This window comes from Canis lupus, chromosome 7, assembly GCF_003254725.2.
Source record: "Canis lupus dingo isolate Sandy chromosome 7, ASM325472v2, whole genome shotgun sequence".
Classification (NCBI taxonomy): Eukaryota; Metazoa; Chordata; class Mammalia; order Carnivora; family Canidae; genus Canis; species Canis lupus.
The window spans coordinates 38,279,219-38,306,987 of NC_064249.1; the positions used below are offsets into that span (position 1 = coordinate 38,279,219).

A 27,769-nucleotide genomic window follows, 5' to 3' on the forward strand; every position below is an offset into this window, starting at 1 on the left:
TGACTGAACCTATGAAGAAACATGAACACAAGTTCTGTAGTCGAGAAAAAGCCATCAGTAGAATTAGTTGCTGAGATGGCTCAGATATTGGAATTAGCAGTGGCTTCAAAATGTTTGTTATAAAACATGTTCAAGAATTTAAATGTAAATGAAATCATAATGAGGGGGGATATCTCAGTAGATAGAGGAATTATTTAGATGTAACAAATTTAGAAGTGAAAAGTGCAGTATCTGAAAAGAAATTCTAAGTGGGCTTAAAAACAGATTGGAAACAGCAAAGCAAGGGTCATTGAATCTGAGAATATATCCATAGAAATTATCCCACTCTGAGAACAGGGTGGAAAAACTGGAGAAAACTGTAGTAGAGCCTCAGAGACCTCTGAGACAATTATTAAGCAATGTAACAGATGTTTAATTAGAGTCCCTAAAAGGAAAGGAGAGACACAATGGCCCCGGGGGGCGGGGGGAGACAAAGGATAAAATGTTCCCACATTTTTTTTTCCTTTGCCACATTTGTTTTTAAAAAGGTACAGATCCAAAATACTCTGAACCCAAGCCAGATAACCCACATGTATGCAAAGCCCATAATTAGATACCATACAGAAAAAGTACAGAGAAAATCTGGAAAGCGGTCATAGAAAAACAACATACTACATAAGAGGAACACTGATATGAATAGCAGCTGACTTTACATCAAAAAATATGCCAAAAAAAAAAAAAAAAAAAAAGCCAGAAGTAATGCCAAAGATATTTTTCAGATTGAAGGGAAATGATGGAACCGCAAATCTACAGAAAGAAGAAAACACCAGAAAATGGCAAATATGTGTAAAATAGAACAATCATGTTGTAAGCTTGTTGAATTTTTTATAAGACCATACAATGTTGACTATGAGTAGAGTGTAATAAGTAAAGACTGGGTATTCTAATCTGTAGAGTATTGAGGTTCAGAACCTTCAAGGTGCATCAGAATTACCTAGAGGGCTAGATGAAACAGATTGCAGACCCCACCCCCTTCTGAGTTTCTGATGCAGAAGATCAGGCGTAGGGCCTGAGAATTTTCATTTTTTAACAAGGTTCCAAGTGATGTTGATGCTGTTGGTGTGGGGTTATCCTTTGAGAACTAGTAGAAGGACCTACTTTTTTTTAAAGCGAGAGAGAGTAAAGGTATCTTTAGCAGGCTGCACACCCAGTGCAGAGCTGGATATGGAGGTCAATCTCACAAAAGATTGAGTCACAATCAAGACTCAGACACTTGGGATCCCTGGGTGGCGCAGCGGTTTAGTGCCTGCCTTTGGCCCAGGGCGCGATCCTGGAGACCCGGGATCGAATCCCACGTCAGGCTCCCGGTGCATGCTTCTCCCTCTGCCTGTGTCTCTGCCTCTCTCTCTCTCTCTGTGACTATCATAAATAAAAAATTTTTAAAAAAATTAAAAAAAAAAAAAAAAGACTCAGACACTTAATCAACTGAGCCAGCCAGGCTCCCCAGGAGCTACTTTTTAAAAAATGCTAAGAGGCATACTTAAAAAAGCCAATAGAGAAGTTAATTTTGAAATTCTAACAGTTAAAACATGATGAGAAAGAAAGGACAGGGAAACAAAAAACACATGGAGTAAATAAAAAATAAATAGCAAGATGGTAGACTCAAGTCTGATCCTATTTTCATTATATTAAATGTCAGTGAACCAAGCACTATACTGAAAAAGTAGAGATTATCAGACTGAATAAAAAAAAAAAAAAAGAAGTGCCCAACAATATGCTATCTTTAAGAATTGTACTTAAAATATATAATCACAGATAGATTTTTTTTTTTGTTTTTTTTTTTAATTCATGAGAGAGAAAGAGAGGCAGAGACACAGGCAGAGGGAGAAGCAGGCTCCATGCAGGGAGCCCGACATGGGACTTGTTCCCCAGACTCCAGGATCATGCCCTGGGCCAAAGGCAGGCGCTCAACCGCTGAGCCACCCAGGTGTCCCGAATCACAGATAGATTAAACAAAAGTGTGAAGGGACTCCTGAGAAGCTCAGTGGATTAGTGTCTGCCTTTGGCTCAGGGCATGATCCCAGTCCTGGGATCGAGTCCTGCATCCGGCTCCCTGTGAGGGGCCTTTGCCTGTGTCATTGCCTCTCTCTGTGTATCTCTCATGAATAAATAAATAAAATCTTTAAAGAAAAAAAAAGTGTGAAAAAGATGTGGCATGCAGATACTGACCACAGACTGTTGAGGTGGCTATATTGACATTAGACAAAGTAGAGTTCAAAACAAGGAGTATTACCAGAGAGAGAGAGGAATATTTGATAATGATAAAATGGTCAATTCAGCAGAAAAATGCAACAATCCTAATTACATTCATTAGTAAGTCCCTAATAGCAGAACTTTAAAATACTTAAAGCAAAAACTGAGACAGCTAAAGGAAGCTATATACAGAAGATCATATGGTAAATTTTAACACCTCTCTCCCAGGAACTGAGAAGAGGGAAAAAAATCAGTACAAACATAGAGAATCTGAAAAACACTGTCAATTATGTCAGTTGATATATATTTTTAAAGATTTTATTTATTTGAGGGCAGCCCCGGTGGAGCAGCGGTTTGGCACCGCCTGCAGCCTGGGGTGTGATCCTGGAGACCTGGGATCGAGTCCCACGTCGGGCTTCCTGCATGGAGCCTGCTTCTCCCTCCGCCTGTCTCTCTCTCTCTCTGAATGAATGAATGAATGAATGAATGAAATCTTTAAAAAAAATGATTTTATTTATTTGAGAGAGAAAGCAGAAGCTTGGAAGAGGGGCAGAGGAAGAGGGAGAAGCAGACTCCCTCCTCAGCAGGAAGCCCAATGTGGGGCTCGATCCCAAGACCTTGAGATCATGACCTGAGCCAAAGGCAGATGCTTCATGGGCTGAGCAACCCAGACCCCTCCTAAATAAATCTTTAAAAAAATATATATCTGTTCTGGGGTACTTGGCTGGCTCAGTTGGAAGAGCATATGATTCTTGGTCATCGATTTGAGCCCCCATGTTGGGGGTAGAATTTAACGTCTAAAAAAAAGAATTAAGGGATCCCTGGGTGGCGCAGCGGTTTGGCGCCTGCCTTTGGCCCAGGGCGCGATCCTGGAGACCCGGGATCGAATCCCACGTCGGGCTCCCGGTGCATGGAGCCTGCTTCTCCCTCTGCCTGTGTCTCTGCCTCTCTCTCTCTCTGTGTGTGTGATTATCATAAATAAATTAAAAAAAAAAAAAAAGAATTAATAGGGCAGCCTGAGTGACTCAGCAGTTTAGCGCTGCCTTTGGCCAAGGGCCTGATTCTGGAGACCGGGAATCGAGTCCCACATCAGGCTCCCTGCATGGAGCCTGTTTCTCCCTCTGCCTGTGTCTCTGCCTCTGTGTGTGTGTGTCTCATGAATAAATAAATAAAATCTTAAAAAAAAAATAAATTTTTTTTTAAAAAGTCAGTTCTGCCAAGATTGATATGCTGAGGCAGACAGTCCAAATCACAGTGGACATTTTCTTTTTTATAATTGAAATTGATATGCTTATTATAATATTTCTATGAAAGTGGGAAGGATAATCTAACTCAGAAGTAGATCCTCACATATGTGCAGTTGACTTCCCAAAGGTATCAAAGTATTTCAGTGGAAAGGAACGGCATTCCAGTAATGCTGGAGTAATTAGATATCCATATGAAACTTGGCGTTTCCTCACACCATGCAAAAAAACTTTACCTAGGATGGACCAAAGGGCAAGGACCTGAGTGGTTCAGTCGGTCGAGCATTTGCCTTCATTGCAGGTCATGATCTCAGGTTCTTGGGATGGAGCCCCGCATCAGGCTCCCTGCTCAGCGGAGAGTCTGCTTCTCTCTCTGCCCCTCCCCTCTGCTTGTTTTCTCTCTCTTTCTGTCTCTGTCTCTCTCTCTCAAATAAATTAAGTCTTAAAAAAAAAAAAAAAAAAACCAAAGGGCCAAACATGAAAGCTAAAATTATAAAGCTTCTATAAGTAAATACAGGAAAATATCTTTGGGATTTGTAAATAGGCAGAAATTTCTTGGATCTGACAAAGAAGATAACAAAAGATGATTTTTAGGTTTAATTTAAAAACTTGCTCTTTAAAAGCACCATTAAGAAAATAAATAGGCAGGCCACATATTGAGAATAAATATTTCCAAAATATATATTTGAAAAAAGACCTGTATCTAGAAAATATAAAGAACTCTAAGTTAGTAATAGAAAGGCAATCTGGTTCAAATAACTAGACAAAACACTTGAATGGACACTTATGAAAGGAAAATATATGAATGGCCAATAAGCATATAAAAAAGTACTCAACATCATCAGTCATTAAGAGAATGCAAATTAAAAGCATAATGAAGTACTCACACCAGAATGGCTAATGTTGAAACAACCAATGCCACCAAGTGTTGTTAAAAATGTGGAGCTACCATAGTTCCTGGGCTTTTTTGGTGGTATTGTGAAATGGTCCGCCACTTTGTAGAAAAGTGTTGTAGTGTTTTACAAAATTAATTCTATGCCTGCCCTGTGATCGGGTTGTTGTCTTCCAAGGTATTTAATTAAGAGAAGTGAAAACAGCTGTCCACAGAAAGCTAGCTATGTCCTAGAATGTTCATAGCATCTTTGTTCACCATTTTAAAGCCAAAACCTGGAAATAATGGGAAAATGGATAGATGTGGTATTTTCTTATGATAGAATACAAATTGGCAATTAAGAGAAACTAGCTACTGACATATAGATTAACTTTTGCTGAGCAAAAGAAGCTGAAAACTATAGAATGCATTAGGGTTTCATATCTATGAAGTTGTAGAACAAGCAAAATTAATTCATGGCAGAAAAATAACAGAAAAGTGATTACTGCTGAAAAAGGTGTTGACTAGGAAGGAGGAAATTTCCAGAGTGATAGGAATATTCTGTGACTTGATAAAGGTTTCTTTTACATGGATATTTGTCATAATTTATAAAATTATACACATTTTTAAAAGATTTTATTATCATATATATATAAATAAATTATTATTTATTCATGAGAGAGACAGAGAGAGAGAAGCAGAGACATGGCAGAGGGAGAAACAGGCTCCATGCAGGAAGCCTGATGTGGGACTGAGCAACTCAGGCACCCCAACATGACTGTTAACGGTTGTGTCGGAATTTTGATTTCAGTTCCAGTCATGATCTCATGGTTGTGAGATTGAGCCCCACGTTAGGCTCCGTGTTCAGTGCAGAGTCCGCTTGAGATTCTTTCCCTTTCCCTCTGCCCATCCTGTTCGTCTGTGCATGCTCTCTCTTTCTCTCTCTAAAATAAATTAATAAATCTTAAGAAAGAAATGACTGTTAGGGCAAAAGCTATATTAGAGACAAAGAAGTTTAAACCAAAATTTTTTAAGTTTTTGAACCAGTTAGTTTCGAATAGAAGTTAGTCATCCCTTGAACCGATAGATACTACTTTAATAATTGGGGAACCTGACTTGACCTTCAGGCAGAGATCTGTGGAAGAGGGGCACAAATGTCATCTGCAGATAATTTATTTAAAATGTGGCAATATCTTTTTTTCTTGATCTATGAAAGTAATATATACTCAAAAAAAATCCCCAGTAGCTCCCTTCACCCCCCGCCCCCAGCTTTATATTTCCTCCTCTAAAGTTTGGTGTATTTAGGCCTAGAATACATGGACTAATTACCATACATGTCACAATACTGTACACACTACAATACTGTACATGCGACAGTACCATACAGGCCACAAATTAGCTTGTACTCCCTCCCAATTTTCCCTTGAGTTAGTTGCTTTATATTCAAATTCCTACATTTTTCATTTTACAAGTATTCTCTCAGGTTATTTTATATACTCAAGTGCTTTTGGAGAAGACTCACTGATTTCTAACAATTTTGTTGTGGTTTGAGCATGCACTTTGTATGACTTCAGTTCTCTTGAAGTTATTGAGACTTGTTTGGCCAGCAGATAGTCTGTCTTACAGAATGTCCCATGTGTGTTCCAGAGGACTGTTGTGATGCTGGGTCACACATTCATATGTGTTAGATCAAAATGGTTGAGAGTGTTGTTCATGTCTTCTATATACTCACTGATTTTTCTGTCTCATATCAACTACTGAGAAAAATATTTATTTTGTTTTTACATTCTGGCAGTTTTTGCTTTGTGTATTTTGGTGCTCTATTAAGGTATACATGTATTTTTTTATTTGTCATATTTTCCTGATACATTGACTCTTTCATCATTATGAAATGTCCCTTTTTGTTTCTAGTAATATTCCTTATTTTTAATTTTTGTCTATTATTAGTATAGCCATTTTGCTACTCCTACAGTGATTGCTACCTTGGTGTATCTTCTTCTATCTTTTCACTTTCAGCTTCTTTGTGTCTGAATCTAAACATGACTCAGGCATTTAGAAATATATAGATAGCATATAGTTAAGTCTTGTTTTTTTTTAAATATTTTATTTATTTATTAATGAGAGACACAAAGAGAAAGAGAGGCAGAGACACAGGCAGAGGGAGAAGCAGGCTCCATGCAGCGAGCCTGACCTGACATGAGACTTGATCCCGGGTCTCCAGGATCACGCCCTGGACTGAAGGCAGCACTAAACCGCTGAGCCACCCAGTCTGCCCTTGTTTGTTTTTTTTTAATCCAGTCTACAAAGCTCCACTTTTTGATTAGTGTTTAAGTCCATTTGCATTTCATGTAATTATTGATATGGTTGTGTTGATGTCTGTAACTTTGCTATTTGTTTACAATATGTCTCATCTTTTTTTTTTTTTTTTTTGTCTCATCTTTTATGTTCCTTTGTACCTCCTTTGCTGCTGGCTTTTGTGTTACACAAATATTTTTAATATACAATTTTAATTTTTCTTTTGTTATTTTTGAGGGGTTTGTGTGTGTGTTTGCTTTAGGCAGTATGATGCATTTTTAACATGTCACAACCTAGTTAAGGTTAATTACTGGCTTCTGGTGAAATATAGCAACTTTGCTTCAGTTTAGCCCCATTTCTTCCCACTTCCTTTTTACTGTCGTCATCATCTGTATTACATTTATATCTGTGATAAACCTGGGTATACAGTATTATAATTATTGCTTTAAGTGATCTTATGTTTTTAAGATGAAATTAAGAGAACAGGGAAGAAAAGTGTGTATGTATGTATTCTGTACACACAGTTTTTTATGGGTACCCACATATTTAAAATTTCTGGTGTTCTTCTTTCCTCACTGTGGATTTTAGTTAATGTCTGGTATTTCCTTTTATCTCAAAGGGTGTTTTTTAGTATTTCTTCCTAATTTGTTTTGTAGCAACAGATTCTCTAGAGTTTTATCAGAGAATGTCTTTATTTCTCCTACGTTTGTGAAGAATAGTTTCGTGGGATTCAGAATTCTTGCTTATTTTTTCTTATTGGCACATTGAATATATTGCTCTATTGCCCTTGACCTTCCTTATTTCTGATGAGATTGTGTCTAGTGAGATGTACCTGTTAAGCGTGTTGCTATTCTTCTATATATGAGGTCATTTTTCTTTTGATGTTTTCTCTCTGACATTGGATTTTGGAAATTTCACTATGATGTTTTGAGTATGATGCTATTTGTATTTCAGTGAGCTCTTTGAATGTTCAGTGAGCTGCTTGGATTGGTAGGTTAATTTTTTAATCAAATATGGGAGATATTTGGCCATTAATTCTTCAGATATTTTTTCTGCTTTCTGTCTTTTGGGACTTTTATTACAAATAGGTTGATAACTTGATATCTTCACATAGGTGTCTGAGGCTCTGTTCTTTTTCTTCCAGTCTTTTTTTCTCTGTGTTTTTGGATCAAATAATTTCTGTTGGTCTCTTCTTCATAGATCATAATCCAGACTTCTACAATATATAATTTGAAACATTCACTGATTCTTCTGCTACCTCAAATTTGCTCTTTAATTCTGGAGTTTTCATTTGGTTCTTTTGTAGGTTCTATTTGTTAAGATACCCAATCAAGTATTGTCATCTTTCTTTGACTTCTCTGAACATATTTATAGTATTTACTTTTGAAGTCTTTGCTAACTCTATAATTTCCATCAATTTCTACTTAATACCCCTTTAATCCTGAGTTAAAAGTCATGCTTTTTTATTTCATTACATGTCTAGTAATTTTTGGTTGAAAACTTGACATTTTAGATAATGATCATATTAACTCTGCCTTCTGATTTTTTTTTTTTTGGTAGTTGTTGGGTTTGCTTTAGTAACTTGCCTTATATAACCACTGATGCTCAGTGTTTTTGTTCTTATATTTTTAAGCTTGGCCTCCTAGTGGTTGCACCTGTGTCTGTATAATTTAGTGAGCACCCAGTGACTTGGGCAGAGGTTATGAAAAAGGCCTCAGATTTATCTGTATGTGAGTTGGGAAACACACACAAAGTTGCTTTCAGTTTTCAAGTGAACCTCAGCTTTTACTTTTTACCAGGCTTGCTTACATCTTCTCTAGCCATTTATATAGTTTTCTAGTTAGCTAGAGATTTATGGAGAGTATTCAGCCCTTTTCAGCTCTTTGGTTTCCAGGATCTCCCTGTTCTGCCAATCTCCTCAGGCAATACTACACCTTGGCCTTACAAAGCTGTGGGCTTCTCTTTTTCTCTCCTGATCAAGTTTACCACTTCTAACTGGCAGACTCACAGCTTTTACCCATTGGTCCACATTGAATCTGCCCTCTCTGGAGATCACACTACCGTTTTCATGACCCAGACATACACTAATAAAACCATTATTACTGGGGCACCTGGGTGGCTCAGTCAGTTGAGCATCTACCTTCTGCTCAGGTCATGATCTCTCAGTCCTGATATTGAGTTCCACATTGGGCACGCAGCTCAGCAGGGCGTTTGCTTCAACCTCTCCCTCTCCTTCTCCCCCTCCCCCTGCTCATGCTCTCTCTCTCTCCAATAAATAAACAAAATCTTTAAAAAAAAAACAAAACAAAACCTTTTTACCAACCAAAGTAGTGGTGATGGTAGGGATATGAATAGCCTCATGCAAAAGGGCTACTGACTTCCCCTGTCCTTACCTGAAGGTGTAGCAGTTTTTCAACAGTAAATGTTTCTTTTTTTTTTTTTCTTTAAGATTTATTTATTTGAGAGAGGGCACAAGGGGGAGGGGGGCAGAGGGAGAGGGAGTAAAGCAGACTCTGTGCTTGATCCCACAACTCTGAGGTCATGACCTGAGCCAAAAGCAAGAGTCAGATGCCTAACCAACTGAGCCACCCAGGTGCCCCGACAGTAAACGTTTTATAATTGTTTTTCTGCATTTGGTCCATTTCTAGTACCCTGAAATGGTTGTCTTGGACAATCACAGTCCAAGTACAGTATACCACCTCCGTTAGTATCAGAACAGTGGAAACACTCCTGAAATTCAGGTTCCAAGATGCCAACCGTGCAGGCAGGCCTTTGTGAGGATAACGATCTTAGCTGTAGTGTATTAATCTTTTCTGAACATCATCCCAGCCTTTTTTTTGTAGTTAAACTGTTCCTAGTGTTTCACTTGAGTATAATAACTAAATTTCTTCTGTCAACTTTTTTTTTTCAATTTGGGGTTTAAAGCAATGATTTAAAAATATTTTTCCCAGGTAGATATATGATTACTTCAAATATCAAATTAGCGATCATCATTTATAGTTGTATTTAAATTTTTTTTGTTGTTTCTCTAAACCTAAAATCCTTCTTTGAAACTAGAATGGACAATAATACTATACTTTCTATATTTTAAATATATATATTATAAATATATATATATTGGAGCAGTTTAAATTTGACAATTTGTTGTATCTTCCAAATATCTTAATGTCTTTTTGTTTGTTTTTCCAGCTCGATTACGAGGTGTTCATGATGGTCTCTTCACTGGACAAATAGATGCGGTGGATACTTTTAATGCTACCTATAGAGTAACTTTTGATAGGGCAGGGCTTGGAACCCATACCATCCCTGACTATGAAGTTCTTGTAAGTATTTCATGATACCTTCTGTTTTATGCCTATTAAATATGCTATATGGGGCACCTGGCTGGCTCAGTCAGTAGAGCATGTAACTCTTGCCCTTGGGCTTCTGAGTTCGAGCCCCGTGTTCTGTGTGGAGTTTACTTTAAAAATAAAAAATAAAAAAAATTCTTTTTAAAATTTTATTTATTTGAGAGAGCACACACAAGCACGGGGAGCAACAGGTAGAGGGAGAAGCAGGCTTCCTTCCCACTGAGCAGGGAGCCCAACCTGAGATCCCAGCGCAGGACCCCGGGATCGTGACCTGAGCTGAAGACAGATGCTCAACCGACCAAGCCACACAGGCGTCCCAAAATTTTAAAAATCTTAAAAAAAAAATGTGTAGAATTTTCTACAGACTGTATTTTGTGGTAGAATCAAGACTTCAGGTCACGGAGGAAGAAATCCTTAGGAGTTTGCGGTCCTACCTACCAGGCCCCTAGACCAGAACTACACTCAAGTCTTCAGCATTGTCTAGAAGTAAACATCCTTCCATTATACCCATAGAGCATTTTAGTGTGACAGAACTCATTAAATAACCTTGGGGGATAAGCTACAAGATACTTTTATTCTAGCTATTTTTTTAAAGTATGGTCATCTTGCAAAATTATTTTAAAAATATGAAGTAATATCTTGCATGTTAAGATTTATTCTTCTATTTTATCCTCAGGATTATGCAGGGTAGATGTTAATTACCCTCATTTTTTGCATGATGAAACTTAAGACATAGTACATTAAATAATTTATTCAAGGCTCTAGAGCTGGTTTCCTGACAGGGTGAGAACAGATTCCATATCTTTCAAATTCTTGAATCAGTCCTTTAAGCTACTAGGCCATTACTTCATGCTCATGTGTGATTTAGCAGTGTTATGAGAGTTATGCACCTTTCTAATAAGTCAAAATTATTTTAAGAAGACAACCAACTCTGCAATCTAATAAAGTTTTTAAAAAGTTGAATAATGAACTTTCTTTTTTTTTTAAGATTTTAACTAATCTCTGCACCCATTGTGAGGCTTAGACTCACAACCCTGAGATCAAGAGTTGCATGTGGCATACTGTACTGACTGAGGTGGCTAGGCACCTCAGTAATGAACTTTTTATAACAGAATTGTTTGCCTTTAGGACACCTGGGTTGCTCAGCAGTTGAGTGTCTGCCTTTGGCTCAGGGCATGATCCTGGAATCCCAGGATCAAATCCCACATTGGGCTCCCTGCCTGGAGCCTGCTTCTCCCTCTGCCTATGTCTCTGCCTCTCTCTGTGTCTCTCATGAATAAATAAAATCTTATTTAAAAAAAAAAAAAAAGAATCGTTTGCCTCTAAGCATTATAGAAATTAAATTGTTCACTTTTAATCTTTCTTTTTTCATTTCTTTGTTGTAAACTTGATTTTTAAGGATTGTCATCTTACAATTAAAAATCAAAATTTCTTTATCTCCTTAGTGCAAATATAGAAGAATCTTCTTTTTCTGATATGTACTTTTTAAAAATTAAGACTGTTTATTGTGAGCATTTCCTTATTTTTTTTAATAAATTTTTATTTATTTATGATAGTCACACAGAGGGGGGGGTTGGGGCAGAGACACAGACAGAGGGAGAAGCAGGCTCCATGCACCGGGAGCCCGACATGGGATTCGATTCCGGGTCTCTAGGATCGCGCCCTGGGCCAAAGGCAGGCGCCAAACCGCTGCGCCACCCAGGGATCCCGAGCATTTCCTTATTAAACATACTTTTTTAAAGAGGAGAAATGGGAGAGAAAATTTGGGCTATATTTGTAGAGCAAAGTATACGAATCCTAAGTGTTTTTCCTTAAAGGATGCAATCTTTCAACCTCCCCTTTCAAAAAAGGAAAGTTGCTTTTCTGGTTCATTAATGCAGTTTCCTTTATGAGATATTTCTTGCTGGACAGATAAAAGAGGACTCTAACTGCAGAAGGTAATACTGAGACAGCCTTTAGCCCATAACAAGCACAGATAACCATAGTACACTAATATTTTTTATTTTCCAAATATTTCCGTCCAGTGGTCTTTTTCTTTTCTTAATTCTTCTATTTTGTGAATTACTTTTTTGTGTGTGTGTGAGTTACTTTTTGATCGCAAAGTAGTGTTTTCATACTCGGACTTCAATTTTAGCCCTCTGACCTTTGTAGAATAATAGATTCTGTGATAAATCATAGCACATGAGTTGGTACACATCTCCAGCTGCAACGTAATGTTTATAAAGCTAAGATGATTGGTAAAATTCTTCAAGATTTCTGGACTTTTCTCTTTTCTCAAAGAGTAATGAGCCTCACGAGACAATGCCAATTGCTGCCTTCGGACAAAAACAGCGGCCTTCTCGATTCTTTATGACTCCACCACGATTACATTATACTCCTCCTCTCCAATCACCGATCACAGTAAGTAATATTTTTTAAATGTCATCAGTAATTTAAATGATTATTATGAATGGGAGTTGGTTTTTATGAAATACAAATCATTAAAGCAACTTTAGAAGGTAGCTGCATTATTTTAAGTTGTCAGTTATTAAATAAGCAAATAATTGCTTCAACTCTGGAATTATTTTCCTTTTTGTAAGATTCTTAATGTAATAGTAATTACAAATGGATTTACTTTTTATCTAAAAATAAAATGCTTTCTTTTGAACAGTCAGTAGTTAAATGATTCCCTTTTGTTCCCATAGGATAATGACCCTTTACTAGGACAGTCACCTTGGAGAAGTAAAATTTCTGGCTCTGACACTGAAACATTAGGTGGTTTTCCGGTAGAATTCCTTATCCAAGTGGTAAGAATTGCTCTGAGTATCTTGACTTGTTTATGAAAAAAACTCAACATCTTTTGTGTTGATCAAAATTGAAAATTTTTCTATGACCAAATATTTTTAGTTTTTTTTTTTTTAATCATTGTGTTGGTTTTATTTTATTTTATTTTTTTTATTTTTTATTTTTTTAAATTTATTTATTTACGATAGTCACACTCAGGGAGAGAGAGAGAGAGAGGCAGAGACACAGGCAGAGGGAGAAGCAGGCTCCATGCACCGGGAGCCCGACGTGGGATTCGATCCTGGGTCTCCAGGATCGCGCCCTGAGCCAAAGGCAGGCGCCAAACCGCTGCGCCACCCAGGGATCCCCATTGTGTTGGTTTTAAGAACTCAGTTATTTCCAGCAAAGCTCAAAAATAAAAGGGCACTTGGGTGGCTCAGTCAGTTGAGTGTCCACTCTTGATTTCAGCTCAGGTTGTGATCTCAGGGTCCTGAGATCTAGTCCCACATGAGGTTCCACGCTCAGCAAAGAGTCTGCTTGAGATTCTCTCCCTTTGCCCCTCCCGTCCACTCTCTCTCTCTCTCTCTCTCTCAAAAAGAAAGAAAGAAAGAGAGAGAGAGAGAAAGAAAGAAAGAGAGAAAAGAAAAGAAAAGAAAAGAAAAGAAAAGAAAAGAAAAGAAAAGAAAAGAAAGAATAATAATAGTAAAGTAACCTTAAGAAAGTAAAAGTCATAACAGCCAAAAGAGACCTATAGGTCTTTTTTGTTGACTCTTCTTCGGTTTGGTTCTTATTTTGCTACATTAAGGACTCCAACATCAGAGCATGTGCTCTATCAAACCTAAATGGTTGGCTGTTAATAACCTGTGTACGGGGAGCCACATCTGGGTGGCTCAGTGGTTGAACGTCTGCCTTTGGCTCAGGGCATGATCCCAGAGTCCCAGGATCGAGTCCCGCATCGAGGTTCCTGCATGGAGCCTGCTTCTCCTTCTGCCTATGTCTCTGCCTCTCTCTCTCTCTCTCTCTCTCTCTCTGTGTCTCTCGTGAATAAATAAATAAAATCTTAAAAAAAATAACCTGTGTACATAAAAAGGCCTTTATTAGTGACCTCAGTGCATCCCTCAATTATCAATCACTTGAGCAGTTACAGTGCATTGGCTTGCTAAACTAGTGATCGACACCGAGAACTAGAAGCCTCACCTGAAACAAGTTTAGAATTATTATGTAGAACAATATTCTTGAATAGACTGACTCATCAGAATGTAATGAGCTGTCCACTTTGAAAATTAAATTAGTCGTTTATTTTGAATCATAGTCTAATAATGCTTGATTTCCTTTTCTGAAAAGAAAAACTACTTTGGCTTGAGGTAGAGTATAAATAAAAATATTTGTAACAGAATCCACTAAAATGTTCAGTGTTACCACTTGCAATTGATATTTTAAGGAAACATTTTTTCATTTATGTGCATATGTATAGCATTTTGTATTCCTTGATCATATGTTGTTGGTTATCCTTACAATGCAGAATTTCTTATGCCTTTTAGCTTCCAAAGATAAGATATTTTTATATGAAAAGTTGAAATTATGAACAGAGCCAAGGCTTATCTTCTTCACATATAGGACACTTGTTTTTTTAAAGAAATTCTTTTAGGTAGTAGAAGTAAAAACAAAGCTACTATGACCTATTTGGATGTGTTGTGTGTGTGTGTGTGTGTGTGTGTGTGTGTGTGTGTGTGTATGTTTGAGAGAGAGGGAGGGAGATACCAGCAGAGGGAGCCAGAAGCTAGGTACTTCTGCACTACCTCTAATATACTAATATTTTTATTGATGCTTACATATTTGGTTTAATTGCTTAATTTTAACTTCAAAAACTAGGTGTAAAGCCCAGCTAAAACACTTTCATTATTATTTAAAGCCATCTCAGAGGTAAAAATAAAAGTTCTTGTATGTACTTTTCTTTTATAATCTGTAAGGTTTTATGAAACTCAGGTTGCTCTTGTTAACTTTAAGGTTTGAAGTAGAGAAAAAAAATAGAAAAAAAAAGGTTTGAAGTAGATATGTCTGTATAATTTTTTTTTAGTAAGCTCTGCTCAATGTGGGATGCTTTATTTTTTTTATTTTTATTTTTTTTAAGATTTTATTTGTTTATTTGAGAGAAAGAGATATCGAGAGAGAGTACAAGCAGGGAGGAGAGGGAGAAGCAGAGTCCCAGCCAGGCAGGGAGCCTGACATGGGGCTTGATCCCAGGACCCCAGGATTACGACCTGAGCCGAAGGCAGACGTACTCAACTGAGCCCCCCAGGCTTAAACTCAAGACCCTGAGATTAAGAGTTGCACCCTCTACTGACTGAGCCAGTCAGGTGCCCTTGAAATAGATATATTTTTATTTTATTTTATTTTATTTTTATTTATGATAGTCACACAGAGAGAGAGGCAGAGACATAGGCAGAGGAAGAAGCAGGCTCCATGCACCGGGAGCCTGACGTGGAATTCGATCCCGGGTCTCCAGGATCGCGCCCTGGGCCAAAGGCAGGCGCTAAACCGCTGCGCCACCCAGGGATCCCGAAATAGATATATTTTTATCTTTCTCTGTTCTTAATAGTTTTTTCTTATGACAAAACAAGTATTAAAAATATTTTGCAAGTTTCAGGGCACCTGGATGTCTCAGTAACTTAAGTGTCCGACTTGATTTCGGCTCAGGCAGGATCACGGTCTTGAGATGGAGCCCCGGGGCTGGTTCTGCCCTCAGTGGGGAGCCTGCTTAGATTCCATCTGCCCCTCTGCTGCCTCCCCCCCAACTCCCTCTGCTCACTCTCAGAAAAGAAAATTGCAAGTTTCATAATTCGTAGTTTACAACGGATTTTCTTTTTGAGGAAACTTTTTATTTCCTGGGGTTGAGGATTTTGAGGAATCCAAAGAGACTGATCTGATTTCTCCCAGAGAACTCAGGGTTGAAAATAATGAAAATGTAACGGCATGATTTTCTATCAAAAACAAGCAACAGGGATCCCTGGGTGGCGCAGTGGTTTGGCGCCTGCCTTTGGCCCAGGGCGTGATCCTGGAGACCCGAGATCGAGTCCCACATCAGGCTCCCGGTGCATGGAGACTGCTTCTCCCTCTGCCTGTGTCTCTGCCTCTCTCTCTCTCTGTAACTATCATAAATAAATAAAAATTTAAAAAAAAATAAAAAAAAAATAAAAAAAAACAAGCAACACAAAACTGAAGTAGAAACAAAAAAGGGACAGTTGCCTTCACCCACCTTTTCCTGCTTTCATCTCTAAAGAATCACACATATTTCTGTACAAATCCAATAGTTTGGAAGAGAAGGGAGATGTGTCCCCAGCTCTGGACCTGCTGAGCACTAAATACACTCAGTTCCATAACAAGTATGGGGCCCTCTGCCTGTATCAATTTAGGCCAATTCTTAGGGGTTTTTAATTATTGAAAATTAAAGCATATCAAAGCAGACAGGGGCACCTGGGTGGCTCAGTCAGTGAAGCATCTGCCTTTGGCTCAGGTCATGATCCCGGGGTCCTGAGATCAAGCGCCATGTTGGGCTCCCTGCTCACCGGGGAGTCTGCTCCTTCTGCCTCTCACCCCACTCGTGTTCTCCCCCCCCTCCATAAATGAATAAATAAATAAATAACTCTTTTAAGAAAGGTTTTATTTATTTATTCATGAGAGACACAGAGAAAGAGGCCGAGACATAGGCAGAAGGAGAAGCAAGCTCCGTGCAGGAAGCCTGATGTGTGGGACTCGATCCCGGGACCCAGGGATGACACTCAACCACTGAGCCATCCAGGTGTCCCAAAAATATATTTTTTCATTAAGAAAAAAAAGCAGACAGTTGTTCCCTCTCCACTGTGTACCCATCAGGCTAGATGGTTCTCAGCAACTCCTGGCTGGTCCTGTTTCATTTGTACTTCCACATACCTTTTCACTTTTGCATTATTTGGAAACAAATACCAGACATATCATTTATATGTAAATATTTTATTATGTGTCTCTAAGAAATAAGGGCTTTTTTTTTTTTTTAATTAAAGAAACCTAACTAAAGGATACCTGGCAGAAACATAAGTAAAGGATATCTGGCTGGCTCAGCTGTAGGAACATGCAGCTCTTAATCTCCAGGTTATGAGTTCGAGCCTCACACTGGGTGTAGAGATTACTTAAAGAAAAAAAAAAAAGGAAAAGAAACATAACTATAATATCATTATTATAGCTAAAAAGTTAGCAGAATTGCTTTTTTTTTTTTTTCCAGAATTGCTTTAATCAGTTGTCAAGTCAGCATTCAAATTCAAATACTTGTCTCTTAACATTTTGGTTTTTTTTTTTAATTTTTATTTATTTATGATAGTCACAGAGAGAGAGAGAGAGGCAGAGACACAGGCAGAGGGAGAAGCAGGCTCCCTGCACCGGGAGCCTGATGTGGGATTCGATCCCGGGTCTCCAGGATCGCGCCCTGGGCCAAAGGCAGGCGCCAAACCGCTGCGCCACCCAGGGATCCCATCATTTTGGATGCTCTTTTCCCTGTAGTACTTACTTGTTGAAGAAACTGGATTATTTGTCCAGAGAGTCCAGTAGTCGATTTTTCTAACTGAATCCTTCTGGTATCATTCAACATGTTTTTTTGTCTTTTGTATTTCATGTAAGTTGCTCACTGGATATAGTTTGATTAGATTTGGGGTTTTTATTTTGTTCTTTTGTTTTTATTAGGACTACTTTTATAGGTGGTTTTGTGCTCTGACAGATCCACGCTATTTTGTTTTTTAGATAAAATTAGCTGCCACTGATTATCAGTGCCTAGATCCAGTCGTTTATTAGGATTGCAAAATGGCCTTGTTCTTGTTCTGTCATTCCTTCTTTGTTTGCTAACTGAAATAGTCTTTTTTAAAGATTTATCTATTTATTTATTTATTTATTTATTTATTTATTTATAGGATTCCCACGTACATGAGAGAGAGGAGAGAGAGAGCGCAGGGGGAGGGGGAGAGGGAAAGGGAGAAACAGACTCCCCACTGAGCAGGGAGCCTAACGTGGGGCTTGATCCAAGGACCCCGGGATCATGACCTGAGACAAAGGCAGATGATGAACCAACTGAGCTGCCTGAGTACCCTGCACTGGTTATTCTTACTGTTCAATGAATTGTCCTATGTGGGCCAGCAAAAGCTTGTTCAAGTTGACTCCTTAGTCCTTTTGACATGTTCTTGTTACAGTGGATTTTAAGAAAATATTTTTCTGGAAGCCAGTCAGATTTATTTTTTAAAAAATGCCTGTGTTATATTTATTTATTTTGAAACACTAAAATTTGCCAGAATACCTTAGTGAAAAATTGGTAATTTGATGTTTGTTGTACTTATATGCCTCTATTCCAAAACTTTTCTTTTTCTTTGTCTATAGACCAAATTATCAAAAATTCTCATGATTAAAAAGGAACATATCAAAAAATTAAGGGAAATGAACACAGAAGCAGAAAAATTGGTAAGGATGTTTCTTGTTTTTCTTTGTCAACTTTTAAAATGGTGGGGACTTCTATAAGAAATTAAAAATACTTTATGGAAGAAAACCTTGAGATAAATGTTATTTTTAAATCCTCGTTTGCTATCTTTAGCTCTTTTTATACTGAACACATGCTAAATAAATTAGCAGTGCAATGCAGTTCATTACCCCAGACCTCATTATGCCACTGACTGTCCGGTTGAATAGGATTAATGGGTATGCTGGGTTCTTTGACAGTTTGCATGAATGTAGAATCCCTAGCACTGGGTGTCTTGACTAAGGAAGTCATGTTAACAGAGGTTATTAAAAATGATTCAGAATAAATTAGGAAATATGTAAGTTGGCATATTCAGGTTATCTTGACAGTGCTTTATATCCTATTAATCTAGTCAGTCCAAAAATATGAAAGTCAGTTTTAGTCATAGGAGAGAATTATCAGAGTTTTTTTTTTTTTAATGTAGAAAATGTTCACTAAGAAAGTTTTTTAATTGTACTGAAAGTCATAACTTGCTTATGGATTTGTAGGATGGCAAACATTTCATCTCAAGTACCATCTCCAAGTAATTGCAAATGGCCATGTGGAGGTTTGAAAGTAAGAGAGAACTCAGTCACTAGACCCAGGCAAGCACTGTAGCTCATTACCAGCATCTGCCTTGAGTACAGGACTAGGAAATCATAGCATTAGTCATCTCTAGCATGTGTGGGCAGACAGATGGACAAGGGATGCCAAGCTGAAAGAGGAATAGTCTCCTTTTAAGATGATAGAACTTTTTATCTGAACTTGACTTTGAATTTTCTAATTTGAACCTCCATTTTTATGGAATTGGAAACTGAAAACCCAAGATGTAAAGGCATTTCAATCTATGATCATCCTGCTCTTTCGTAGTAGAGATACTAAACCAGGCTTCATGGGGCAGGGCGCCTGGCTGGCTCAGTCGGTTAAGTGTCTGATTCTTGATCTCAGCTCAGGTCTTGATCTCAAGGTGATGAGTTCAAGCCCCATATTGGGCTCCATACTGGGTATGGAGCCTGCTTAAAAAAAAAAGTGAAATAGACTTCTTGGTCCCAGCTTAACTCATTTAGGCACAATATGAAAACAGTATTGACAGATAAATAGACTATCAAAGACAGCAAAAAATTAGCCATACCGCATTGCAATTACACATGCTAAATATAAAAATGTATATATTTGCTTCTTTCCTACTGGACTCTTAATTCTTTTTTCTTTTTTTTTTAATATTTTATTTATTTATTCATGAGAGATAGAGAGGCAGAGACATAGGCAGAGGGAGAAGCAGGCTGCCCACAGGGACCCTGATGTTGGACTCGATCCCTGAACCCTAGGATCATGACCTGAGCCAAATGCAGACACTCAGCCACTAAGCCACCCAGGCTTCCCAGGACTTATCTTGGGATGGACTCTCTTAATTCTTATCTTGATTTCCAGCAGTTCTATTTCTACCCTTTTCTCTAGGCCTTTTTTTTTTTCTCTATGCCTTTTCATTGCTCCCACGCTATGTCTCTTCTGTTCATCTTACCATCTCTTCCATCTTTTCTTTTAATGTTTTATTTATTTGCTTTTTTTTTTTAATTTTTTTAAATTTATTTATGATAGTCACAGAGAGAGACAGAGAGAGAGAGAGAGAGAGAGGGGCAGAGACATAGGCAGAGGGAGAAGCAGGCTCCATGCACCGGGAGCCCGACGTGGGATTCGATCCCGGGTCTCCAGGATCGCGCCCTGGGCCAAAGGCAGGCGCCAAACCGCTGCGCCACCCAAGGATCCCTAATGTTTTATTTATTTATGGCGTCCCCATCTCTTCCATCTTTATGCATAATCAAATCATATTACTTCTACAGCACTAGGTAGGACTTTTCCCTGTGTCTAGGTTCCACTTCTAAAAGTGCTGGGCTTGCTTTAGCCTGGTTAGTGCTACCTACTTCGAATAGAGGCCTGTTTGTGTGTGTGTGTGTGTGTGTGTGTGTGTGTGTGTGTGTTGTTTTTTTTTTTTTTAGATTTTATTTAGGGGCACTTGGGTGGCTCAGTGGTTGAGCATTTGCCTTCGGCTTAGGGCGTGATCCTAAGGTCCAGGGATTGAGTCCCATGTTAGGCTCCCCACAGAGAGCCTACTTCTTCCTCTGCCTATGTCTCTGCCTCTTTCCATGTCTCTCATGAATAAATAAATAAAATCTTTTTAGGGATCCCTGGGTGGTGCAGCGGTTTAGCGCCTGCCTTTGGCCCAGGGCGCGATTCTGGAGACCCGGGATCGAATCCCACGTTGGGTTCCCGGTGCATGGAGCCTGCCTCTCCCTCTGCCTGTGTCTCTGCCTCTCTCTCTCTCTCTCTGTGTGACTATCATAAATTAATAAATAAAAATTTAAAAAAATAAAAAAATAAAAAAATTTAAAAAAATAAAATCTTTTTAAAAAAGATTTATTTGTTTATTCGAAAGACAGTACACATGAGGGGAGGGGAAGAGGGTGAAGCAGACTCCCTGCTGAGCCAGGAACCTGACATGGAGCTCAATCCTAGGACATTGAGATCACAACCTGTGCCAAGAGTCTAATGCCCAACCGAACCACCCAGGCATCCCGTAAATGAACATTTTAAAGATTTAATGAAACTTTTAGTTTAAGGTGGTAAGCTGAAAACATGTTTTCTTCCTGTCCCCTGCAATTCCACATAAAATAAGATGTACAAGAAGAAATAAATAGAATAAATGAAAGCAGACTGTTTAACAATGTATGCGAGATTTAAAAAATGTTTCATATTGGATGAAACACAAACCATGGCTAAGAATTTGCATGTTGGAACCCTAAAGAGGCTCCAGGCCCACAGTTGCACGTATGATGGAGGAATGCAGAAGTGAGGTGCAGTGCTTAAAAGGAATTGATCCAATGTCTGTTTCCTCATTCCCCTTTTTTATCCTAGTGATAGAACTGGGTAAATGTGACATTTACCCAGGGTAAAAGGAAGAGAAGGAAACAGCTGCTCCTCTAAAGAATTTGAATATGGTATTTGGGGGAAATTTGAGGCTTCTGCTTCTAGTAGTGCTAGACTAGGTAATTTGGATTAACCTTTCTATCCAAATAGTTGAAAACAACTACTTCCTCTGGAATTAAATACAAAAATAACCTCCTTGAAAGCACTAGAGCATTAACTAGATCTTAAAGAATTATAGGGATAGGATCTGGGAAAAGAAGTAAACTCAGAAGGGGAACCTGGTATTTAGCCTCAATTTTTTCTTCAGGGGTTTTCCACAGTTCCAGAAAGGGTAGCTGAGAAGCTGAGTGGCATTCCTAAAGCTGTACAAGGGTAGAGGGGACAAAATAGAGTCCAGATACCACCAAGGGTCAGGGGAAGCTGACAAACCTTCCATCCTCTGTGTTGGCACTCCAAATGCAACATTGGCCCAGCTTCAGATTATCTCATCTTTATTTTTTTTTTTTTAAGATTTTATTTATTTATTCATGAGAGACAGAGGCAGAGACACAAGCAGAGGGAGAACCAGGCTCCATGCAGGAAGCCGGACGTGGGACTTGATCCCAGGACCCCGGGATCATGCCCTGACCCAAAGGCAGATGCTCAACCGCTGAGCCACCCTGGTGTCCTAGATTATCTCATCTTTAAAATGGAATTAAGATGATTATAGAACTTGAGGCCCTTAAGCAGCCCACCAGAAGTAAATATTCTTCTCAATATAATATATCATTACACCAGGCCTCAAATTATTTCTGTACTTTTTTTTTAAGATTTATTTTTATTTATTTATGAGAGAGAGAGAGGCAGAGACACAGGCAGAGGGAGAAGCAGACTCCATGCCTGGAGCCCCGACACAGGACTCGATCCTGGGACTCCAGGATCGCGCCCTGGGCCAAAGGCAGGCGTGAAACCACTGAGCCACCCTGGGATTCCCTACTTTTTCATATACAGTGTCTAACACTCAATTTTAAACCTCAGACACAATAGGAAACAAGATAACCCTAACAAAAAACAAAAGACAGTATAGACAATTGGCAGGTTCTAGATAATGGAATTTTTTATTTTTTATTTATTTTAAAGATTTTATTTATTCATGAGAGACACACAGAGAGAGAGAGAGGCAGAGACACAGGCAGAGGAGAAGCAGGCTCCATGCAGGGAGCCCGACATGGTACTCGATCCGCGGTCTCCAGGATCACGCCCTGGGCCAAAGGCAAGTGCTAAACCGCTGAGCTACCCAGGCGTCCCGATAATGAAATTTTTTAGACGTAGATTTTAAGTCCTTAATTGGTTTAAAGAAATGGAAAAGTTTTATTATTTTTCATTTTTTTTATTTTTTAAATATTTTATTTATTTATTGAGACACAGAGAAAGAGAAGCAGAGACACAGGCAGAGGGAGAAGCAGGCTCCATGCAGGGAACCCGACGTGGGACTCCATCCCAGATCTCCAGGATCACACCTGGGCTGCAGGCGGCGCTAAACCGCTGTGCCACCGGGGCCGCCCAGAAATGGAAAATTTTAGAAGAGAACTGGAAGCCACGAAAAAGGACCAAATGAAAGCTCTAGAAATAAGCTACAGCAATCAAAATTAAGAACTCAGGGCAGCCCCGGTGGCCTGGTGGTTTAGCGCTGCCTTCAGTCCAGGCTGTGATCCTGGAGACCCGGGATCGAGCCCCACATCAGGCTCCCTGCATGGAGCCTGCTTCTCCCTCTGCCTGTGTCTCCGCCTCTCTCTCTGTGTCTCTCATGAATAAATAAATAAAGTCTTAAAAAAAAAAAATTAAGAACTCAGTTGGGAGGTATTATCACTGCAGATTAGGAACAGTTGAAGAGAGAGCTAATAATTGAAAATATATCAGAAAATATCCAGAACAGGGATCCCTGGGTGGCGCAGCGGTTTAGCGCCTGCCTTTGGCCCAGGGCGCGATCCTGGAGACCCGGGATCGAATCCCACGTCAGGCTCCCGGTGCATGGAGCCTGCTTCTCCCTCTGCCTATGTCTCTGCCTCTCTCTCTCTTTCTCTCTGTGTGTGTGTGACTATCATAAATAAATAAATAATTAAAAAAAAAAAAAGAAAATATCCAGAACAAAACATAGAAGGAAAATGGATGGAAAATACAGAAGAGAAATAAGGGATAGTGAGAGGTCTAACATATCTAATGTATTAAGAAAAGGAGAAGAGATGATGGGACAGAAAGAATACTTAAAGCAATAATGACCGAGAACTTTCCAAAACTGATAAATAATAGACCACAGATTCAAGAAGCCCTATGAATCTCAATGGAATAAATAAAAAGGTAAAAACTCTAAGGCACAAGATAGTAAAACTGCTAAAAACTAAACACAAAGTGAAAAATATTTAAAGTACCCTGAACCAGGGGCACCTGGCTGGCTCAGTCAGTAGAGCATGTGACTATTGATCATAGGGTCATGAGATTAAGCCCCACATTGGATGCAGAGATTACTTAAATAAAGTACCCAGAGCCACATGGGTACCAAGCAACAATTTATTTGACATCTCACTTCTCCACAGAAATAATAGAGAACAGAAAATGGAATGACATCTTCATAGAGCTGAAACAAAATTGCTACCAACCTAGATTTCTCTACTCAATGAAAATTGCATCAAGGTAAAGTTAACATAAGGACAATTTGCAGAAAAAAATTATAGAAATTGTTAACAGAATACCTATACTAAGAGAAATAATAAAATTTTTGTTCAAGCAAAAAAAAAAAAAAACGACGTTTCAGAGAGAATGAAGAGAAACAAGAAGGATAAATATGTGGATTAATCTAAATGATACTATTTAAAGTCATACCTTATGGCATTTAAAACATAAAGATTTTAAAATACAACTCTGGGACACCTGGATGGCTCAGCAGTTGAGTGTCTGCTTTTGGCTGAGCGCATGATCCCGGATTCCTGGGATCGAGTCCCACATTGGGCTCCTTGAATGGAGCCTGCTTCTCCTCCCACTGCCTGTGTCTCTGCCTCTCTCTAGGTCTCTCATGAATAAATAAATAAAATCTTTTAAAAATATAAAATAAAAATAAAACTCAACAATTGCCTATTGGTTAGAATGGGGGGGGTATACATATAGACTTTGATAAATCAAGGATGCACATTTTAATTTCTGAGGTACCTCTTAAAATAATAATAAAAGATGCATAACAACTAAGCTAATCAGGGAGAGGTGGGTAGGGAAATATAACAATAAAAATGTTCAATCAGTCTTTAAAAAAAGAAGGCAAGAAAAAAAGAATGACACCAAACAGGGACAAATAGAAGGGAAATAGTAAGATGGTAGATTTAAGTCCAAATATATCAGTAATAATATTAAATACAAGTGAACCAAATCTTCTGAATAAAAGGCAAAGATTGCCAAACTGGATAAAAAGTAAAACCTCAACTCTATAATGCATGTAAGAGACACATTTAATATTAAAGGATCCTGAAAATAAAAAAATTTAAATGTATGAAAAGTATACAGTGCAAAGTTTTAAAATAACAGTGGAAGGTCTCATAGCTATAGTAATATCTGACAGTAAAATTCAGGGCAACAGATATTATTGGGTATAAAGAAGTGTGCTTCTTAATGAAAGATTTCAAAATAATTTCAAAGTTATTTATACATAATAATGGCTTCCAAATACATAAAGCAAAAATTGGCAAAAATCAAAGGAAAAAGACATTACCACTATATAAAGGGACAATTTCCATAGTCTTCTTAATAACTAAAAGCAAGTAGCAAAAAAAAAAAAAATCTAATGAGGAGGTCCTGACTGACTCTTGATCTTGGAGTCATGAGTTCAAGCCTCATTTTGGGCATAGAACTTATTTTTAAAAAAATCAAAATAAATCTACTGGTTTTAATAAAAATTTTAAAAAATCAATGTTATTTTAAAAGTCTGGGCAGGGATCCCTGGGTGGCTCAGCGGTTTAGCGCCTGCCTTTGGCCCAGGGCGTGATCCTGGAGTCATGGGATCGAGTCTACATTGGGCTCCCTGCATGGAGCCTGCTTCTCCCTCTGCCTGCGTCTCTGCCTTGCTCTCTGTGTCTTTCATGAATAAATAAATACATAAATACATAAATACATAAATAAATAAATAAATAAATAAATAAATAATAAATAAATAAATATTTTTTAAAAAATTAAATAAATAAAAGTCTGGGCAGCCCGGTGGCTCAGTGGTTTAGCACTGCCTTCAGCCCAGGATGTGATCCTGGAGACCTGGTATCGAGTCCCACATCAGGCTCCCTGCATGGAGCCTGCTTCTCCCTCTGCCTGTGTCTCTGCCTCTCTGTGTGTGTGTCTCTCATGAGTAAATTTAAAAAAAAAAAAGGGGGGGGGAGGTTAGCACTGCCTTCAGCTCGGGGCACGATCCCAGAATCCAGGTCGAGTTCACACCTGGTTTCCTGCAGGGAGCCGCCTTCTCCCTCTGCCTATGTCTCGGCCTCTCTCTCTCTCTCTCTCTCTCTCTCTCTCTCTCATGAATAAATAAATAAATCTTTAAAAAAAAATTAAGTAAGGATATAGATTTCAAAAACACAGTTAACAAACTTGATCACATTGACATACCTAACAGCTGCTGGATACCTATTATTTTCAAGCTTACATAGAATATTTACAAAATTTAATTGTATGCTGGCCCTAAATAAAATTTCAACAAATTTCAGAATGATTAGACTTCTCCAGATTATATTCTGGGATTGAGTCCTAAATCAAGCTCTGTACTCAGCAAGGAGTCTGCTTAAGGATTCTCTCACCCTCTGCCCTTCCCCCACACACTCACGTGTTCATGCTCTCTCTGTCTCTAAAATAAATCTTATTTATTTTTAAAGATTTTATTTATTTATGAGAGACAGAAAGAAGGCAGAAACATAGGCAGAGAGAGAAGCTGGCTCCTTGCAGGAAGCCTGATATGGGACTCGATCTCGGAACCCCGGGATCATGTCCTGAGTCGAAGGCAGACACTCAACCGCTGAGCCACCCAGGCATCCCAATAAATCTTTTTAAAAAGGATTTTTAAAAACCTTTCATGCTTGAAAATTAAAGGATGCAATTTTAAATTTCCCTTAATTTCCATTAAATGTTTTTAATTGGATGGTATTGAAAATTACATGTCAGAATGTTGGGATGCAGCCATGCCTATTTCAGAGTAAAAGAACATGTTTGAATTGAAGAAAGACTGGAAAAAGCAGAAAGTCAAGCATACATCTCAAGAAGTGCAAATAAGAACAAATTAAATCCAGAGAGAAAAGTAATGAAATAGAAACAAATCTAAAATAGGAATGATCTGGGGCACTTGGGTGACTCAGTGGTTGAGCATCTGCTTTTGGCTCAGGCCATGATCCCGGGATCCTGGGATTGAATCCCATACCCGGTTCCTGGTGGGGGGGCCTGCTTCTCTCTCTGCCGGTGTTTCTGCCTCTATCTCTGTGTCTCTCATGAATAAATAAAATCTTTTTAAAAAATACAATAGGAATGATCCACAAAGTAAAAAATTGGCTCTTTGAAAGAAGTAATAAATATGATAATCCTGCAAATGCCAATCAAGAATGATACAAATAAGAAAGAGGGCACATTACTACAGTGCCTACAGATACTAAAGATCATAGGAAGATATTGTGTTACACATTGAATTGTGCCTTCTAGGATTCATAGGTTGAAGCCCTAACCCCCAAGGTGATTTTATGTAGAGCTTCAATCTCCAAAGAGGTAATTAAGGTTAAATGAGGCCATAAGGGTGAGGTCCTAAGCCAATAGGACTGGTGTCCTTACGAGAAGAGGAAGAGGCACAGAGATTTTTCTGATTGTGCAGTGTGAAGAGAGCCAGGAAGAAAGTTCTCATCAGAAACCAATCCAGCCAGCATCTTGATCTTGGATGTCCAGCCTCCAGACTGAGAAAATGTACTTCTGTTTAAGCCACCTAGTCAATGGTATCTTATAATGGCCAAAGCTGTACATATTATAAAGAACTTTCTGCAAATAATGTTTGAAGATTGAGGTGAAGTGGACATATTTCTGGAAAAATACAGCTTGTTAAAATGGATACAAGAAGAAATGTTAAATTGGAATAGTCCTGTCACTACCTTATAAATGAGTCAGTAATTTAAAACTTGACCAAAAAGAAACTACAACCCTCGATGAATTCTTCCAAAGAAGTGAATTCAGCCAAGTAGTTATCTTTAACATCCATTTTTCAAAACTTATTTGAAGTGGGACACCTGTGTGACTTAGCCAGTTAAGTGTCTGCCTTCCTCTCAGGTCATGATCTCCAGGTCCTTGGATCAAGCCCTGCTTCCCATTCCCTGCTCAGTGGGGAGTCTGCTTCTCCCTCACCGTCTCCCTCTGCTCCTTTTCAGGCTTTCTCTCTCTCTCTCTCTCTCTCTGCCTCAAATAAATAAAAAATAAAATCTAAGAAAAAAAAATTCTTCTAGAGAACAGAAGAAAAGGAACAGTTTCCAATTCATTTTATAATGCTTGAATAATTTGATATCAAAACCTAACAAGATGCTACAAAAGAATTAGTAGT

At 38.5% G+C, this 27,769-nt stretch overlaps 1 protein-coding gene across 4 annotated transcripts in view; it reads left to right on the forward strand.

Moving 5' to 3' along the window:
* LIN9 (lin-9 DREAM MuvB core complex component) overlaps window positions 1-27,769 on the forward strand; it is an 80,048-nt gene that overhangs the window by 32,560 nt on the left and 19,719 nt on the right. For 3 of the 4 annotated variants that reach the window (XM_025430662.3, XM_025430664.3, XM_025430665.3), the window contains 4 exons: window positions 9,832-9,965; window positions 12,273-12,392; window positions 12,677-12,778; window positions 18,153-18,233. In XM_025430662.3, coding sequence (XP_025286447.1) covers window positions 9,832-9,965; window positions 12,273-12,392; window positions 12,677-12,778; window positions 18,153-18,233 — 437 coding nt within the window. The remainder of the gene's footprint in view (window positions 1-9,831; window positions 9,966-12,272; window positions 12,393-12,676; window positions 12,779-18,152; window positions 18,234-27,769) is intronic. The other variant, XM_025430663.3, reaches the window with a different exon arrangement.